The sequence below is a fragment of the Salvia splendens genome, chromosome 7, assembly GCF_004379255.2.
Source record: "Salvia splendens isolate huo1 chromosome 7, SspV2, whole genome shotgun sequence".
Lineage (NCBI taxonomy): Eukaryota > Viridiplantae > Streptophyta > Magnoliopsida > Lamiales > Lamiaceae > Salvia > Salvia splendens.
The window spans coordinates 30,701,981-30,722,821 of NC_056038.1; the positions used below are offsets into that span (position 1 = coordinate 30,701,981).

Here is a 20,841-nt window from a genome sequence, read left to right on the forward strand (position 1 = left end):
GCAGCTCGTTTCAGACGAACTGCTTGTTTAAGCTGAATTGTGGTCTTGTATCTTCTGTAGAAGCTTTGACTCACAATCGTTGGCTTGTTGCAGCTCGTTTCAGACGAACTGCTTGTTTAAGCTGAATTGTGGTCTTGTATCTTCTGTAGAAGCTTTGACTCACAATCGTGTGCTTGTATATGTTCTAAGAAGGGGATCAGCCTTCGAAGAACAAGATACCTCAGTAACATTTGTAAGAGACGACACACACAGAGACAGACAAAACTCACAGACAAAACGCACAGAGACAAATAAAAAGCACATAGAGAAACAAAGATCAAGCAAACCAAATAAAGCACATTGACCGGACAGGACTCAAGACTGACTGACCGGACTGTCTCTTACAAATGAAACTTCTTGAGGTTGGAAATGTGCCATGTTCGGGGTACCTGTTCTCCTGACATGTGAGCCAATTTGTAAGACCCTTTGCCGAGGACTTCTGATACCCGATACGGACCTTCCCATGTGGGTTCGAGCTTGCCCAGCTTTTCTGCTCGGCTTACTTCGTTGTTTCTCAGGACGAGATCTCCCACTTGAAATTGCAGCTTCTTCACCCTTTGGTTGTAATACCGGGCTACTTGCTCCTTGTACTTGGCTGCTTTTATGCATGCCAATTCTCTTCTTTCTTCGGCAAGATCTAGCTCAGCTCTCAGTCCGTCGTCATTCATTTCTGAGGAGAAATTTAGAGTTCGGGGACTGGGTACGCCGATCTCCACCGGAATTACGGCTTCAGTGCCGTACACAAGGCTGTACGGAGTTTCACCGTTGGAGGTTGTGGGTGTAGTTCGGTAGGACCATAGGACTTGAGGGAGATTTTCTACCCATTGTCCTTTGGCTTGTTCTAACCGAGCTTTTAACCCTTTCACCAGGATACGATTTGTTACCTCCGTTTGTCCGTTTGCTTGTGGATGAGAGACCGAAGTGAACCGCTGTTGAATATTCAGCTCTTGGCACCAATTCTTGAACGTCTTGTCGGTGAACTGAGTCCCGTTATCCGAGATGAGGATGTGGGGTATGCCAAATCGGCACACTATGTTCTTCCAGACGAAATCCAATGCCTTCGAGCTCGTTATCGTAGCTAATGGTTCAGCTTCCACCCACTTCGTAAAGTAGTCCACGGCAACGATTAGGAATTTCATTTGCCGAGGAGCTTGAGGAAGTGGTCCCACTATGTCTATGCCCCATTGCATGAAAGGCCAAGGGCTCTGCATAGTGGATAGATCGGTTTGCGGCATCCTTGGGATATTTGCATGGATTTGGCACTTCGGGCAGGTCTTGACGAGCTGCATTGCTTCTTGTACCAAGGTTGGCCAATAATATCCCCATCTTAGAACTTTTTTAGCTAAAGCTCTAGCTCCGATGTGGCTGCCGCACGATCCTTCATGAACTTCTCTGAGGATGTAGTCTGTCTCTTCTGGCCCTACGCACCGCAATAACGGCTGGAGGTAAGACTTTCTAAAGAGGACTCCTTCATGAAGTTCGTACCGAAGTGCTCGGCACGTGATCTTCCGAGCTTCTCTCTTATCCTCGGGCAATTGTCCTTGATCCAGATACTGCAAGATCGGCGTCATCCAGTTCGGCGAGCTGGATACTGAATGTACCTCGGCTTCATCAATGCTTCGATGCATTAATTCTTCCGCCTTTGAGCTCGGATCTGAGGCCAACTTACTTAAGGTATCTGCTCGGCTATTTTCTGCTCTGGGAATGCGGATTATCCGAAAATAGGAGAAACTTCGGCTGATGCTTTGCGCTTTGTCCAAATACTTCTTCATTCTCTCGTCACGAGCTTCACTTGTACCCAACATGTGATTTACTATGACTTGTGAATCACAATGGACTTTGAGAGATTTGACGAGCAGACTTTGCGCTAACTGGAGTCCGACCAGGAGGGCTTCGTACTCGGCTTCATTATTAGTAGTGGGGAATAGGAACCGAAGTGAGTAGGTTACCTCGTGTCCGTCGGGAGCGACGAGTAAAATACCAGCTCCACTTCCCATCTTGTTTGAAGCTCCATCTGTGAATCCGCTCCAGCAGTCTGGCGGCTCTACTTCGGATTCCAAGGGCTGTGCTAGTTCGGCATTGGCAGACTTTTTCTGTTCGGCAATGACAGGGATTGCTTGATCGAACTTGGCTTCTGTAAGAAAATCTGCCAAGGCTTGTCCCTTGATGGCTTTCCGAGGTAGGTACTCGATTGAGTGTTCTCCCAGCTCTATGGCCCATTTGGCGATTCTGCCTGATGCTTCTGGCTTGGTCAAAACTTGCCGAAGAGGCAGATCGGTTAAGACGCATACCTTGTGAGCATAGAAGTATGGCCGCAGTCTCCTTGCTGCATTTACTAACGCCAGAGCAATTTTTTCCAGAGGTTGATACCTTGTTTCTGGACCTCTTAATGCTCGGCTTGTAAAGTAGATGGGAAACTGCTTTAGGCCTTCTTCTCGTACAAGCACCGCGCTGATGGTTTGATCTGATGCCGCTAAGTATAAGAATATTACTTCGGCTTCGGTTGGAGCAGAGAGAATAGGAAGCTCGGCTAGATAACTTTTGAGCTCGTCAAAGGCCTTTTTCTGCTCGGCTCCCCACTCGAACTTTGGTGCCTTTTTCAACACCTTGAAGAACGGCAGTTGCTTTTCGGTTGCTTGGGAAAGGAATCGATTCAGTGCGGCTAGACATCCGGTTAGCCTTTGCACGTCATGTATGGACTTCGGCATTGCCATGTTCTGAACGACTTGAACTTTTGAGGGGTTTGCCTTGAGTCCGTCCTTTGAAACCCAACAACCCAGAAACTTTCCCGAATCTACCAAAAAGGTACACTTTTGGGGATTAAGTTTGAGGTTGGCTTTCTTGAGCACGTTGAGAGTGGACTTGAGGTTGAGCTCGTACTCCGAAGTGCTTTTGCTTTTGACGACTATATCGTCAACATACACTTCAACCTGCTTTCCGATTAGGTGCCGAAAAAGCTTGTCTACCATCCTTTGATAAGTTGCTCCGGCATTCTTTAAACCGAATGGCATCTTTTTATAAGCGAAAATGCCGAAATCGGTAATGAAAGCTGTTTTCGGAGCGTCGCTCTCATCCATCAATACTTGGTGATATCCTTTATATAAATCAAGAAAACAGAAAATTTCGAAGCCGATCAAAGCTTCTACTTTTTTATCTATATTCGGAAGGGGATAGCAATCTTTAGGACAGTGCTTGTTTAAATCGGTGAAATCTATGCACATCCGCCATCCTCCTTCCTTTTTCTTGATCATGACAGGATTGGCCACCCACGAAGGATACTTCACTTCGAATAACACATCCGCCTTCAATAATTGACGGACTTCGTCATGGATGACTTGACTTCGTTCTGCCGCAAAGAGTCTTTGCTTCTGTTTTATCGGCCGGACCGAAGGATCAATATTTAACCGATGAGTGATTACCTCGGGGGGCACTCCGGTCATGTCCAACGGAGACCATGCAAAGACGTCTTTATACTCCTTGAGGAGCTGGATGGTTTTTTCCCGAAGTAGAGGTGTTCCCGCGAAGCCGATCTTAACCGTTCTGGATGGATCGTCTTCGTACAGCTGAACTGTCATCGAGTTCGGCTTCGGTATGGCTTCGGTCATCACCTCTGACTCCGGCTGCTGTGATTGCTATGCTTGGTGGTGCCGATCTGACTGCTCGGCACTTCTAAGCGCAATTTGTAGACATTCCTTTGCTCTCTTTTGGTCACCTCGGATGACCGCTATCCCTCCTTTAGTAGGGATCTTGATGGTGAGGTGATAAGTAGAGCAAACGGCCCGAACTGTGTTGAGCCAGTCTCTCCCCAGGATGATGTTGTACGGGGACCGAGCTTTCACCACAAAGAACTCGATTATCGTATTGGAGCTTGTAGGCGCTTTTCCCACCGTAATCGGAAGGCTGATAATACCTTCAGGGCGGGTGTCCTCCTGGGCGAAACTTTTCAGAGGAAGCGGAGCCGGACTGAGTCGAGCTGGATCCACTTCCATTTTATCGAAACATTCTTTAAAAAGAATGCTGACTGACGCTCCTGTATCCACAAATACTCTGTGGATCAGTTTGTTTGCCACTCCGGCTTGAATGACAATTGCGTCTTGGTGAGGAGAGATGGCTGGGACGGGATCGGCATCTGAAAATGTAATCACTTCGTCTTTCTTCAGCCTTTTATGTGTTGGCTCCTCTTGATTGGAACCTCTGCGTTCTGCTTTTAGGGACGACTTAGTCTTCCCGGCAGGGAGAGCATCAATAGTCAGGATTACTCCATCATATTGCGGCTCGTCGTCGTCTTCGGGATCCTCATGCCTTTTCGGATCCTGAGGATTGCAGTTCGCACCTCTCTGTCTTTTGTTCTTTTTCAGCTGCTTGCTTTGGTATTTTTTTAATGTTCCTGTTTTCACAAGAACATCAATATCTGCAGCCAAATCTCGGCACTCCTCGGTATCGTGTCCGTGGGCCTGATGGAAGGAGCAATATTGATCCTGAGGTCGCCGCACGGCTGATTTCGTCATCCGCTTTGGTCTCTCGAACATATCGGAATGTAGTTCGAAAATTTCCGCTCTTGACTTGTTCAGCGGTACGAACTGAGCGGGCGGCTTCTCGGGGTTGAGACGTGGTCCCAATCTGCCTTGTACCGGTGCCCTTTGAATTCTTTCAAAAGGAGTTCGGCGAGGAAGCCTCTGATCGCTATGATCGGGCTTCTTTTCGTCTCCTCGGGATGAGCTGTCTAAAGACCGTTTTCGACGGTCTGCCTCATCCGCACGGGAAAACTGGTCCGCAATGTCCCACATTTCTTGAGCTGTTTGCGGACCGCACTCCACGAGCTTTCTGTAGAGAGCTCCGGGCAGGATTCCATTTTGGAATGCCGAAATGACAAGTAGATCATTGAGATTATCTACTTGTAGGCATTCTTTATGGAATCTCGTCAGGAAGTCGCTGATCTTTTCGTCGCGACCTTGACGTATAGAAAGCAGCTGAGCCGAAGTGATCCGGGCTTCTGCTTTCTGAAAGAACCTCCTGTGGAAAGCATCCATTAGATCTCGGTAGGATCTAATGCTGCCTTGAGGAAGGCTGTCGAACCACCTTCTGGCGTTCCCGATGAGCAGCTCGGGGAACAGTTTGCACATATGGACCTCATTGAGACCCTGGTTCGCCATATTATATTGATAGCGTCCCAAGAAGTCATGAGGATCCTCTAGCCCGTCATAAGTCATTGACGGTGTCCGGTAGTTCCGCGGCAAAGGAGTTCGGGTGATGTCGTCCGAGAACGGAGTCTTTAATGCTCCGTACATGGCGAACCCGACATCTCTTCGGTACGGAGGAGATGGAGTTCTCCTGTGGTTCCGGTACCGAGGAGGAACTGGAACATGTCGGGGTTGAGGATTCTTTCTCCTGGAAGACACGTCACTACTGCGGTAGTGACTTTCATGTCTGGATGAGGAGGGAGAATCCGCCGTTGTCTTCTCCGGCTGTTGGCTCTTCTGCAGGAAGGTTAAGAACTCCTCCTGCTTCTCGGCCAAGAACAGCTTGACAGCTTCATTTAAATCGGGCTGCTGGGAAGACTCGGTGCGATGACTCCTGGAGTGGCTTGTTCCTCCTTCGTGAGAACCGGAGGTAGATGTCTCCCGAGGCCGTTTTTCAGACCTGCGAGCTGGACTAGCTTCCTCACGGTTATCGCGAACGGTATTACGGGTGGTATGTGATCTGGTATGCATTTTTTTTTTTTTGGGGTGGAAAAAGGGTCAAAAATTCGCTTTATCACAAATTTGGTTCTCTGTTTCCCACAGACGGCGCCAGTGATGAAGCGGCGAATTTTTGATGGTGATGAATGCTCGTAAAAATAAAGGAAGATCAACACACAGAGATTTACGTGGTTCGATTTACTGAGGTAAATCTACGTCCACGGGAAGAAAAGAGGGCAGAGTTGTATTGCTTGATCTGTTTTCTACAGCTAACAATACAGACTTGCTATTTGCTATTTTCTCTCTAGCGAGCTTAACAGAAGTTAACAGAAGACCTTTATCTATCTGACCTAGGTTCTATTTATACATTGAACCAAGATCGTGGCATGCAGCATTTATTAGGTAGTGGATGTCGTGGAGGTCGTGGCGACCTTGCATGGGTCCACTATCCTGCATGAGTTAATGACTGCTTGACACCACTAAATAGATCGTCGGTGTAGCGGAGGTGGAAATCTTGCATGAGTCCACTATTTCCTAGTTCGGTCGAATACTGAGACCGGACTGCTGAATTATTGCCGAGCAGCTTTTGCCGATCTGAGAGTAGAGCTTGATGCCGACCAGAGAGCAGAGTTTGATTGGTTGGCTTTTACCGAGCTGTAGGCTGGAGCCGAACTCTGTGGTTGTGCCGAACTGAACTCTTGAGTCATGCCGGACTGATACTCTTTAGCCATGCCGAACTGATACTCTTTCTTGGGCTTTACTGCTGTTGGGCTTGTTTAGTATTTGTTTAGTACGTACTCCATCACTTATCTATCTCTTGCTTGCACTCCCCCATTCTGCATGACCATTGATTGAACATTAACATATTCCACTTTCCTTTAATCACTAATATTAGGAAATACCATAACATTTAATTGGGCAAAAACATATTAAAATAAAAACCAGTGCAGCTTGTTCAGATGAACATAATCATATTAGTGTAGTTGCTAACTTCCAAGAGACGCAAACAACAACAACAACAATTCAAACTACACGTATTCCCAAACGAAATTCCAAAGACTGGATCAAGTGTATAATGTTCGATTGTCTCTTCTACCCCATGTCTATATTGCGCAACAATCTAAAACCATACCAAAACCCCTCGTCACTCGAAAAGAAGAAAATTAACAAGAACAAAACTCAAACCTATCTCGCTCACGATTCTTCCAATCCGAGAAAACTTGTTACGCACGGGATTCAGTTCCAAGCTGAAATCAAGCTAACTTCAAATCCTGCGCTCGTATCAATGTGTACATCTAAGAAGTAAAATGGAGTAATAGAATAATCCAAGCTCCTGCGTGAGTGAGAAGTGGAGTTTAGAAAACAAATTCTGAGCTTTGGATTTTGCAGAAGTACGAATCCACGAACTGAACTTGAATAGTCGATCGCCACGCTTTTATTAGAGCTACCCACCAAATAGGACTATAATTTGATGCTTAATTATAATTTATGCTCACTACTAAGAGCATCCACTACGCGTTCCGTCAAAGGGAGGACGGAACCGTGGCGGGACGCGTTGCAGCAGAGTGTTCCGTCCCCAGCCCGTCCCCGTACCGTCCCTTAGCCCGTCACTCAGCGACGCGGGACGCGACGTCTCGCCACACGCGGAGGCGACGTGGCGAGCTCCCAGGCCATGCGTGACGCCCACTCGCTGGCCCGCGAGTGGGTTTCGTCACGCTGACGCAATAATTCAATTTTTTTAAAAAAAATTGCATTTAAATATAAAAAAATTCAAACGGTAATGTTACCTTTTTTTTAGCCGTTTTTAATTTTTTTTATTTTTTTTAATTGCTTTACTCTATAAATACTCCTATTTCATACTCATTTCTCACACACACACATCTATTCCTCTCTATATCCACTCCAATTTCCATCTCAAATCAACTCAAACTAATGGATCCTTTTGAGCAAATGCGTCAAATAATGGAACAATCACTTGAAGAAGATCGACGCCGGGAGGCGGAGGAAGCCGCGCCGCCCCAACGACGCTCCCGGACGTACATCAATCGTAGCCGGGAGGAAGCCGCCGCAAGGTTAGTACGCGACTACTTCTGCGATAACCCGGTTTGGGGAGATACATACTTCCGTCGCCGTTTCCGCATGGGGAAACCGTTATTTCTCCACATCGCGAATACTTTGGCGGCCCGGGAAGAGTTCTTCCGAGAAGGGTTCGACGCGGTCGACCGTCCTAGCCACACGACGCTGCAGAAATGTACTGCAGCAATCCGTCAGCTTGCGACTGGACAAACGGCCGACATGTTCGACGAATACCTCCACATCGGAGACACCACTGGGCGCACGTGCTTGCTCAAATTCTGCAAAGGCGTCCGGGCAACCTTCACCGACGAATTTCTCCAGATGCCAAGCACGACCGATTGCCAGTTCCTCCTCAACCTGCACGAACAAGTGCACGGATTCCCCGGGATGCTTGGCAGTGTCGATTGCATGCAATGGCAATGGAAGAATTGCCCGGTGGCATGGAGGGGGGTCCTACACGAGCGGTCACAAAGGCACCCACCCAACCGTTGTACTCGAGGCCGTTGCCGACTACCGGCTTTGGATCTGGCACGCGTACTTCGGGGTCCCCGGATCGAACAACCACGTAAACGTGCTCCACCAGTCCGACCTCTTTACCGAAGTTTTGGATGGTAAAGCGCCGGCCATCAACTTTGTCACCAACAACCGACTGTATAAAATGGGGTACTATCTCGCCGACGACATCTACCCGAAGTGGCCGACCTTCGTGAAGACGTGCAGCTGGCCTGCGAACCCAAAGCAGGCTCTTTTTGCGCAGAAGCAGAAGGCTGCTCGCAAGGATGTGGAGAGGGCATTCGGGGTTCTCCAAGCGAGCTTCAACATCATCAAAGCTCCGGCTCGTTCGTGGTTCATGGAGAGCATGGTCGACATCATGTATACGTGCATAATCTTGCACAACATGATTGTCCAAGACGAAGGACCCGAGGCGGGAAATTGGTTTGACCCCGAATCCCCGGAAGCTCAACCGCACGTAGTCCGCCTCGAAGTGGAGCGCATCCGTCTATACAAGACCGGTTATCTATTCGTGCAAGGACACGCGACTCTAGCGTCCACACCCAACTCTAAGAGGATCTAATTGAGCACATTTGAGCAAACTTTAGCGGAGGAAATTATTAAATTATGTATTTTTATGTTTTAGGAAATTATTAATTTATGTTTTTTTATGAATTTTATGTTGTAATGTTATTTTATTTTTAATGAAGTGTATTTTTTTAATTGAATTTGTTGAAAAAAAAAATAAAAAAAATGAAATTGAATGAATAGTAATTTAAGGGACGGTTAAGGGATGAAGTAAAAAAGGACTGTGGGCCCCTCAAACAATAGTTTAAGGGACGGTTAAGGGATGGTATAGTGACAACGGATGCCTAACTACCGATCTCTAAAATCACAACTTTTTCTGATTGAAGGTTTGATTCTGCCAAAATAAGATGAACCAGAATTATTTGTGTAGCAGATTTCTTGACTAAAATGGATGAAAAGTAACTAGATTTGGCAAATCTTTCAAGCATAGCTTATTAGTTCGATTAACTTAATTGCATTGCTTATATTTGGGATTAAATCTTGTTTTAGCATTTTGTAACATACAAATTTCCCAAAATTAAGTTGTTATTTATAAATTTATATTCATGAATTGTGTATAAAAAAAGAAAATGAATTGCTTACTTATAATTCACTATATGGCATATATGTTTTATATATTAGTAATTGATTCCATGTAATGGTATTATTTTTTATTTAAGCTCTCTGCATATTAGAAAACACACTATTAGCTTTGCATGTTTTTGTTATTGAAATCGTAACTCAGGCTATTTGAATAGGGTATTCACAAATGTACATATGTTTGCATCCGTGTTATTAATAAAAAAATGTTTATATCTATAATATATTTTTAAAAAATTATGGTAAATGTTTAGTGATCTTTAGATCGACAAGCCTACATTAAAATATATAGAAAATCTGAAATTCAGCGATTTAGGCGGCCATTCTTAATACCAGCAATTAAATAAAGGTAAGATTAGATACGATACTAACCCAAAAGCAAGCCATAGGTTACTCAACAATGTTTACATGAATCTAATAATCAACGTTGAATAATTGAATTTAATTGCCAATTAGGTAGCTGTACAAGGTTAGATTACGTCACCAAAATGCAATAGGATACTAGTACCAGTACTATTATTTTAAAATTATAGTCGTAGTATATTATATCAACATATGACCTAGCAATATAAATTGTAGCGGCAAACATGTGGATCGTTTTAGTGTATATTTTAATTTAATGTTATGTTGAAAATACTTTAATAAATTAGTGTAGTGCTTAATGTTTCTTTGAATTTATAGCAATTAAAATTAGGGCTGGCAATTTTTGACACGACACGAACCGGCACGAAAATAATGGGTTTGGGTCAGAGCTTATTGGGTTCGTGTCCTTATCGGGTCGACCCGTTAAGGACACGAAAATTTCGTGTCGTGTTCGTGTCGGGTTCGTGTTATCCGTTAACAATACGTGTTCGTGTCGTGTTCGTGTCGTGTTCGTGTTATCCGTTAACAAATAATATTTTAATATTATTAATTCTTATTATTTTCATTTTTAATAGGTTTAACCGTTATCAGGTCGTGTTGTTATCGAGTCGTTATCGTGTCATCTCGTGTACGTGTTGTTATCGTGTCGTGTTGACCCGAATTGGTTCGTGTCGTTAATGGGTTCGTGTCGTGTTCATGTCGTGTTCGTGTCTGAGGGTTTCATGTCGTGTTCGTGTTTGAGGTTTTCTTAACGGGTCGTGTTCGTGTTTGTTGTTATCGTGTTCGTGTCGTTATCGTGTCGACACGATAACGACCCGACACGCACGATTTGCCACCTCTATTAAAATAGTGGTACAAACGTGCAAACAGCTGTTGTTAGCTGCTAGCGGCACTAAAGTGAAAGGTTTCCACAAGTATCGAACTAAATTACATCTCACAATCTCGATGTTCCCTCTTAAAGGCACGTGGTATGGATAAACTTAAAGCAACTTCAATTATTTATCATACTATAATGTTTGATTAAAGGTCTTTATTTTAGTACTAGTAACTATGATAATATAATTATTTTGAGTGGAATGTGGTTTCACTATCATACGCGGATTAGAAGTAAAAAAAAACCATAAAAATGTTCAAAGTTCAAACTATATTTGTGGTCCCATAAATTAAATATTTTGAAGTACAAATGAGCAAACTATTAAGATTGTTAACAAACATGGCGTGAGTTACGTTTCAATCGCATAACAAGGACATGTAATTAATCGTTTTGTCGGTTACGACACTAATGCATTACAACCACCAAAAGTAAGTCCCTAAAAAGTAAAAATAATGGTGTTGAACAACCTCAAATATAATGGATTTATTGTTTATTGCAGCAAAAAAGGCGATTCCGTCGCCTTAGCGGCCCCCACACTCCGGCCCGACATCATGTGAGGGGGTTCAATCAGGGTACGCAGTAGTCTGTTAAGGGGGAGGCCCTAACCCACTGGCTGCCAGAAGCCCATCTCCCAAGGCCTCACACTTGTGCCTGAGAGATGGAAGCAACTATACGATAGCAGTGGGATTCGAACCCAGATCTGCCCCTCCGTTGCTAACTGCGCTACGCCCCTGCGGGCTGGATTTATTGTTTATTCTTACTATCAAACGATGGATCACTACCAAAATTTTGAAAACTAATCACCCAATAAAATCAGCCACCTACAATAAAAATATCCGACAATGAGATAAGTACTAATCAAACTGACTTCTCTGCTCTTATTAGTTATTACTATTAAAAAATGAATATGATTTGTATTTACAATATTTCCAAGTTTTTCATAAAATCGACAATTCTTGTAATTGTTTAAATTACATTGCTATACAATTTGCACAAAATTGACAAATTTGTAAATTCTTGCGACGGTGTAATTTACATTATTGTAAGAATTTACAATTTAATACGTATGATTCATGTAAATTATGTGAGGATATTTTAAAACCAAAAATGGTAGTATTTCTATACTATCATACTCATAATTCATAAATACCTTTCTTTCTTTTTATATTTTGATATGACTAAAATAGGGTATTGTGTCAAACTTAAGGGGGACGCATTAATTATTTTAACATGTCATTCATAAAATAAAGGAACATTGAGAGAGCTCTTTGATTGGATTCAAACCTCCTCCCAATATAATTATGATGTCTTTGCCTAGTGTTTTTTTTTATCAAAAACACAAGACTAAAAAACATAGCTCAAGATTTGAATAGAAACGAAATGCTGAGTGTTAAATACTGATAATGCCACTTTATAGGTCTTCTTTACCTGTTAATCAAGCATGATCTATTTGCATCACCAGCACACAACCCTTAAAACTTGAGACTTCTATGATGGTGTCCAGATATGATTAAAAAAAACAATTACTTACTAAACTTCTGTTGTGTGTATATGTACAATATAATAAAATATCAATTTTTTCAAAAATAAATAAGAACTCAACCCCACTAATATTTTATCATCCTTATAATCAGAAATAGTTGGGAGTTACAATATGTCCAAAACTGAATAATCATTGAATTCTGACTAGCAAGCTATAGATTCTGATCTCATTTACCATCTATAGCTTACAGCTCATATATTTGATATATACCACTGCACATAATTACAGAGGAGCTCGACAAAGTGAAGTAAAAGCACTAAATCTGCCACAGCTCACTGCAAAAAGGCCCCATGTATATCCAAGAATTCTTGTGAATGGACAAACGACCTAACTACAATTATTCTGTTCCTTCTTCCAACTGAATATACACTATGTTTGTTGAAGAACCAGGTTCAGTTGTTGTGCATATCTTGCTAGGACACCCCCTCTCCTACACCAAAGAGATAGACAACCAGTTATGCTAAATCAACGACACAAACTATAACAAACTGTAGAGACCACAAGTTCAAGACTGGGATACTCACTTCACAAGTTCTGGAAGCATGTTCTGTACATTCTGCAGATGCGATGAGCACTGTCTGCAACATTCAAGTCTGCAAGCAGAGACATCAATAGCTAAGCAATCCAGTACAACTTAATCCAATTTGATTAATAATGGGATGAGTGTGATAATATGAGGAGAATCTAAGAAAAAATAAAATAGGCTACGCTACCTCTCCTCTGCTTGAAGATCAACGCCGACCGAACGACGTGCTGAAACTGTGGTACGAACTACTGTGCCAAAGACTGCTACAAGCTTTAAAAGCATTTCCAACGAGAGACTAGCATGCCTACAAATGAACATGGTTATGGGTTTTCTACCAAAAGAGAAATTTCACTGCAGAAGATGACCTTCTAACTAAGTCAACATTCGCTGCTCCATATATGATAAATTTGGTTATAGAAACTCCAGCAGGGTCGGGTCTTTCATTCTCCTTGCCAGTAGAGAAAAATATTGACCAATGTTGCATATAAAAGTTACCTTTCTGCTTTGCTTTCCAATAATCCTAAAAGCACAGGAAGCAAGCTTGAAAATAGTTCCAATGTAATAACCTCCATTCTCTCAATCAGAACACCAACTACATCTGCCTGGACCTGCACGAGTAATATAATTTTCAGAAAAAAAAAGCACAAACAACACTGAAATTAGTTTGCACTGCAGCAACAAATATCCTCATAATTCCTCTAAATGAAAATAAAGAACTGACCGAATGGTCAGGCAGTCTCTTCAAAGCATTTATAGCACCCTTAACATCATTCCTTTCCCAAAAATGTCGAACCACCTGCAGCAGGGAAATTACAGTACTCAATGAGAAAGCTCAGCCCAGGAAAACATGTACTGAAGGGGCTTAAATAGAAAAATACAAAGAGGATAGTGATAATATCATGCAAAAAGAAGAACAAGAAGAAACATAGTATAACCACTGAAACATTGGCAACCCCTAGGATAAGCTGCTTACTAAGAGAACTCGCGATCCCAACAAATAATAAACAGCAAGCAACAAAATAGTGAATTTGAGTGGAGTTATACATTAAGGATTATTTTCAGAACTACCTGCAGCTTTGTCAGCCTTGACCGAAATGTGCTCAATAGTACATCATGACTCTGCATAAGATTCTCGAGGACAATATTATCATCCAAAGTAGGTTGCACTCTCACGTCAATTTTCGGGTCAGTAATCTGCAACATAGGGAAATCATTAGTCTAATATAAATTTTTAAACAGCATTATCAAGGACAAGATAAAATCCCCTAGTTTATGCTTGAGTCTGCCATATCAGGGAGCAAACACAAGTAAAAGCAAAAAAGCTTGGAACTAAAAATTTACTGTCAAAGTAAAGAACACTAAGAATTTTGAGGTTATAAGTTGCTCAGTTAAAGATTTTAATACAAGAAGAGTATACTGAATCAGTGGTTAAAACTTTATGAAGAATTATGACGTGGTAAATTTCTGTTGCTCATTCATTATAAACTGATACTGCGCGTCTCTAACCACTGTCAGTGTATTACAGGACTTTAAATGTAGAACTTGCTCTAAATATCCAGAACACGCCACATCTTTCAGAGATAAAAGTAAAAATCGCCTAAAATTTACCATTCGGGTTACATAAGATCCACAGAAAGGAGACAATTTTACCTGGGGGGAGGGAGTTTCCGCAGGCTCGATAGCAGCACCACCACAAGTCCTATCAGGGGTGCAAATGTCATCCACATCAATTTTTTCCTTTCCCTCAAACCTCTCAACCAAACTTCGTGTCCTTCCATGCACAACTGCCACTGTCAGTGGATAGTACAAATATAAGTAAAAGATTATGCTATTATCTTTTCCGAGAAGTAGTAATTTAAATAGCAACCTCCATTGATAACTTTAATGGAACTCGCCCCTTTGCAGGAATCGAGAGCCTGATCACCTAAATAAATCAAAACAAATTTGAGCTGAGGATTACAAATCGCCAAAGTCCGAATAGAAGTACTTCACTACACAATAATTAGTTGCTGGAGATTGAAAAACTATAAGCATGACAGGAAACCAACATCCTAACTTAGTCGATGTGCTAAAATAGGGCTGACAATGTTACCGTAAGCAGATAACTATGTTAAGAAAGATGCAGCAGATATCAGAGCTCTGATTTATCACACACACTATCTGAGAATAAGTTTTAAATTATGATTGTTTCTAACTGGAACCAAAATCTATAAATACAGCTGTACAAATGGCATAGAAGTGGAAACTTGTAGCATGTGTTACTTTTGTAATCTTTGTACTCCCCTTGAAGCAAGCGGACTGATTAAAATTAAGTTCTCTTCTTTGACTTTACCAGCATATGGAGAGACACGGGTCAAGTTTCCCCATAACACCAGATGCACATATTGCAATACAAATAGATTTATGGGCTGTAATAATAGAATGATAACAGTCTTAAGGAGGCATGGATGAGAGCATATAAAGAAATAGAATGAAGAACTCTACATACTTGATGTGGTGGCTGGCAGCGAAGTTCTGTCAGGCTTTTCGACAACAGTATCATTATTTGATTCTTTCCCCTCAGAAAAGTCCTTCGAATTTGCATCAGGGAACAGCCTATTACGAATATTTAGATCCTTTCTACTAACAACAGGTTTTCTCACATTATCAGAGGGCAGAGATTCAATGGCCACTGACATTCTTTCCATATCTAACCTACTGCTTGACTGCCTCCGTGCGTGAGATGATCTAGAATTCATGCCACTGCTGGCCTTAGCCAACCCAATGGATTCCCTTCTAGACCCAATTGAATCTTTTCCAGTGTTATCTCGGGGTATTATGCTTGGCATGATAATAGATCTATTAACGGACGGCACATTAACTTTTGCTGACAAGCTAGCTGCAGGACCACGCTTCTGGGTTCCAATAGTGCTGATTTTCTTGGGTTCAGATGGAGGCAAAGTTTCTGGTGGACTGTGCTTCTGAATCTTAACGTTGCTGATTTCCATGGAATCTGATGGAGGCGAACTTGCTCTAGGATTCGGCTTCTGCACTCCAATTTTGCTGATTTGACTGGAATCAGATGTCTGTACAACCTTAGGAACTTCAACTGTTTCAGCTGTCTTGGAACTGATGGAATTCACACCTGCAGCTTAAAAGGGTCAACCATTGACTTTATTGCCAATAAGTTAAGAGAGTTCCTGATGGATGGAGAGAGTACACAAACACATAATAAAACTTACGGTCAACATAAATAGTTTTGATGTCCTTAGACTCGCTATCTGGCACTGTAGACTTAAGATTGGACTTTGACTTTACACGGCTTTCTTCCTTCTCCAAAGGACTTACCTCACTCTCATGTTTCAGCTCAGAGTGGTCATACTGCTCTTGAGCAAATCTTGTACCATAAGGCTCCACAAGCTGATGCACAAGTGGCATTTCATTATTGTTATGGAATGAAATATTGGGGTTCTAAATATACAAACAGGAGATTAAAGACAACTAAATAATAGAAATAACTGGCAAATACCGAAACATCTGCTATCCAAACTGCAACCGTATTTTCATGATATGCACCGCCTAAAAGTTTCCCATCATCGATGCAAAGATCGCCAAGTGTTGACCATCCCATATCAACTGAATCATGGCAAACTACAGGCTCCCACGAGTAAACCTGCAGTTGAAGAGAAATACCATCTTAACGATTGTTTTTCTAAAAGAACAAGTCAATAATGAATGAGCCAAAACCATACCTTTAAGCTATCATCAAGTCCACAAAAAAGTGTTCTACCATCAGGGTGAAATGCAATAGATCTCACTCCTGCAGCCTGAGGGAAGATGAAACAAATTGACCATGCATGATATAACTAACATTTTTCAGAACTATGTTCAGATAGAAATGATCACATAAGTAACTTGTAGTATATCAGAAAACAAACTTGGTTTCAACTTCTTTTTATTTTTCTTCCAAATTCTGGACACTAGATACAGAATAGTAAAACAGAAACATGACAAGAGAAGATTAATACCCCCCCCCCCGTCCCTCGCTAAGTGAGGCGCTTCTTTTCGCGCATGTTTTGGGAAAGTATAAGTAGTTGAAGTGGAGAAAAAGTAAAGTAAGAGAGTCCACTTTAACTATTTATTAGTCCCTCCGTCCCACGTTATTTGATCCATTTTTTTTGCACTCGTTTTGGAAAAATGATAATAAATAGTTAAAGTGGAGAGAGAATAACAACTACTGTACTATTTTTTTTGTATATCCCAATATCTATGGCGTTCTGGTATCTGGGCCAGATAGCAGTACAGCAAGGCGCAAGCTCGTGGTTATTATAAATTCATTTTATTCATCTTTCTTGTTTCTACTTTATTGTGATGGGAAGAGAACATTGCTAACAGGCAGATTTAAACATTCTTTGCTGTGAACAAAATAATGAGGACAAGTTTAACTACCTCACGCCTGGCAGATCCAATCATCTCAAATGTTTCCAGATCCCAGAATTTCACTGTTTTGTCTGCTGAACCTGGATTTATAATTATTATGTTACTCCACTACTTAAAATAAAGAAGTATGAAACAGAACATTGGCAGCTAAAGAAAATCATAGGTATATCTGTACCTGTTGCTAAAAGAAACTCAAGCGGATGGAATTCTATTGTACGAATATGTCCTTCATGAAACTTGAAATCATGCAAAAGCTTTCCAGCAGTCAGGTCCCACACCTTTACAGTAGAAATTGGTTTTAGAACCAAACAACACAAATTAGAATTATTCTCTAAATTTCACTTTCCAAAAATCCTCAAAGCAATACCTTTACAACATTATCGAATCCACCAGACACTACCCAGCGGCCATCGGGAGTGAATCTTATTGTACTAATCCCTCGAGTATGCCCCTTATATGTGTGGATGCACCCTTTCTTTCTAATATCCCATATCTTCAGATTAGTATCCATGGAACCAGATGCAAAAAACTCACCAAATGGGTGAAACTCAACGGCAGTACAATAGGATCTGTGCCCGGTAAGAGTGCGAACCACTACATTTTAAGATCACAAACCACATCAAGAGTGATACCACACTGGATTAATTCATAAGCATGGGGCAGACCAAACACAGACAGTTTACATACATCAAACAGTGAAATAAAATGTCCAATTTAACATACAGCAGCACTCAACTCTATAAGCAACAAATACTAAATCCCACTTAATGACATACAAATGTATAGTCAGTACTCAGTCATCAAATTCCATATTGAAAAGTCTGGCTATGAAACTAACTTAAAAATTAGAACTGTTTCAGTTTCAAATCCAAATTGCATAGGACATCACAAAAAGTGTACACTAACTTTTAGTTTCTTCCAGATCCCACAATTTTATGGCCCCCGAAGACGATCCAGCTACCACTAAAACTTCCGCTGAATCAAAGGCTGCAGACTCAACCGGACTAGTGTGACCACACAGGCTCTGCATCATCAACAGGTAGGCATAATGAGTTAAACTAAAAAGAGTATGAGAGTTTAAGCAGTATATTCCCAAGAAGAAGAAAAACTAGTTTTAGGAGATGCAGCAGTTTGCCTTTTTAAGGATATCATAATTGTCAATTGAATCTATAGCAAGATATACAGAGAACATATTACATCTGCCACTCAAATACCATCATAACAGAAATTATAACATCATAAAAAAAACAATGCAACTAATTAAAATAGCAGGCAAGAGTGATTCTGGAGCTAGAAACAAGCATGCTGCTCTGTCAATGCAAACTTATGTTTATGGCACTCCCAAGTACTGCTGCAAAAGTGGCTGCCAAAATTACATACCCGCAGGTAAACTGGGAATAAGCTACCTGTGTCATTTATCGAGGAATCTCAGTTTCCTCTAATCATCAAACTAGTGCATTTACTTGAATACATACAGAGAAGTATAAAGCTGGCATATATTAGGAAAATAACTCAGTCTCAATTGGGAAAAAACGGAGTCGCAGCGTTCATTAGGCGAATTTTCATGAAACACGTGTCTAGAATATCGCCAAATCAGTTAGTGCCATATGTTAACTAACCATTAGAGATGTCGGTTTGCCAACAGACCAAAGATTCACTTTCTGATCATCTCCACCTGTAATAAATACGCGGCAATTCTTTTTCCCAAAGCTCAAACAATTTACATTCCCAGCGTGTGCAACAAATTCCTCTAGATTATATACAGTCAAGAAAGGACAATATACCACATGAAAATTATAGATGCAACTCATCACTTAAACACCTCAAAAGCAAGTTGAAAGAATTATTATACTTCATAGTTGGTTCATACCGGATCCACCAAAATAAAATCCAGAAAATATAGGTTACTCAAGTCATATCCAATGAATTCTCAATCTAGCTATCCCTCCCAAATCACATCCAAATTAATATTGAAATTACAAAATTCAGAATTTTGATTCAATTCCAGAAAATAAGCGAAAACGAAAATAATATTATAGCAGGAGAGATTATAATTAATTATAATAATGAAGACCACAGTAACAACTGAGTAAGCTTTCAACTCCTTGGTCATGTTCTCGACTAGTCTCTCTTAACTTAATCGCCTTGAACCAAAAAAAAAAAACAATGCCGAATCAACTCAGATCACTAAATCGCTAATTGAAACCCTAACCTAAGATTCCATAACCTCGCATTCAGCTCCACCGACATGCGCATCCAAATCCGCATACAAACAAATGTAGACCAAGAAAAATGAAGATTCAAAAGGATACGCAGCTTATATCCGCGTTTCTCCATTTTCTACTCCAACTCCAAAGTCCGGTGCTCAGAATTTCGCCTCCAGCGCCGGCTCCCCGCCGATAAACCGATCAAGTTGCAGAGACAGAGAAAAAGAGCTTACAGCTTACAACTATACAGATGCTAATAGTTGTGCGTATAGACGACAAAATCTAGAGACAAAGATAAGGATAGATTTATAGAACGGTAACCGGAAAAGGGGGAAGCAGAAAAAGAAAATTTTCAGAGCAGAGGAGAGGAGGAGAGATTTCAATAGTGGAGACCAAGCAGAATCAATTATTATTATTTTAATAATTTATTTAAAACAATAGAAGTAATTTATACGGTCGTATAAATATAGCAATTTACGATTTCTTTATTTTCACCGACATGTTCGGTAAATACTGTAAATTCTTTTTACTGTGTCCTTCTACTGCTGTAAGAATCGAGTGAGCTTTTTTTACCGCGACAGGTATGATTACCAAATCTTTGTACTGAGAAACATGTCTTCGTTTCATATTTATTTATTTTATGGGACGAGAATTTTTGTTGATTTGTGTAGACATGCTAACCACTAAAATGAAAGGCAAACAATAGTGGCCAGGATATATTTGTACTTTCTTTATATTTAAATGACATTTAACTATGATACACACGTCTCCTTATTCCAAACATATATCGCCTCATTGCCACACACACATACATCATTACATGAATGGAAGCGCTCTACTTATTATTTCTAGTATAATTCGTCAAAATTACCTAACTAATACATATTTTTATTTATTGTTTGATAAGATTATAATAATAGATCCAACTAATACATCGCTACAATAGTTTTACTCCAACTATTTATACCAAATTCAATTTTATACCATTTTTTGGTATAAGTCTCACAAAATTTTTGTAATAGCATTATATTTGGTGTTGTTCCATAAAAAATCAAAAGTAGATTTGGGTTTGATATATGATTGGGGGAGTTTTCTTTATCAAAAATAAGTTTGAATGTATGTTGGAGATGGCCTTTGTCCGATAAAAATGTAACCAAATTGATAACTGAAAATTGTATAATTATGAATCTTACGATGATAGTATTATTTTGTGAATGTGATTGTATATATTTATTTGTATAATGATATTGTTGATAATATATAATGATATTATTTTATCATCAAATTGATATCCAAATGCATCATTATGTGTATCCTTATTATAGATGGTTAAAACACATCAAGAGACTCTTGTATTTAATAGTATGTTTTGTTTGATTAGGTCTTCTATAAATTTTAGGTTCTTATACCAATACATTTTGTTTCATTAGATTCTTTTATACTCCTACTTTTTTTTT

At 40.7% G+C, this 20,841-nt stretch overlaps 1 protein-coding gene across 2 annotated transcripts; it reads right to left on the reverse strand.

Annotated features, from left to right (window-relative positions):
• Positions 1–12,253: 12,253 nt before the first annotated feature.
• On the reverse strand, positions 12,254–19,780 carry LOC121742018 (katanin p80 WD40 repeat-containing subunit B1 homolog KTN80.2-like). 2 transcript variants are annotated; one of them, XM_042135028.1, is made up of 18 exons: positions 19,490–19,780; positions 18,797–18,927; positions 18,084–18,201; positions 17,545–17,771; positions 17,353–17,455; positions 17,187–17,257; positions 16,490–16,564; positions 16,267–16,410; positions 15,980–16,157; positions 15,247–15,882; positions 14,626–14,682; positions 14,409–14,548; positions 13,827–13,952; positions 13,480–13,554; positions 13,254–13,366; positions 12,946–13,062; positions 12,757–12,825; positions 12,254–12,662 (listed from the first exon to the last, which is right to left on the reverse strand). In XM_042135028.1, the coding sequence occupies exons 1-18, from the start codon at positions 19,512–19,514 to the stop codon at positions 12,602–12,604; spliced, it is 2,466 nt and encodes an 821-aa protein (XP_041990962.1). In that variant the 5' UTR covers positions 19,515–19,780; the 3' UTR covers positions 12,254–12,601. The 2 variants fall into 2 exon arrangements, with proteins under 2 accessions (XP_041990962.1, XP_041990963.1); XM_042135029.1 differs by lacking the exon at positions 14,626–14,682.
• Positions 19,781–20,841: the final 1,061 nt, after the last annotated feature.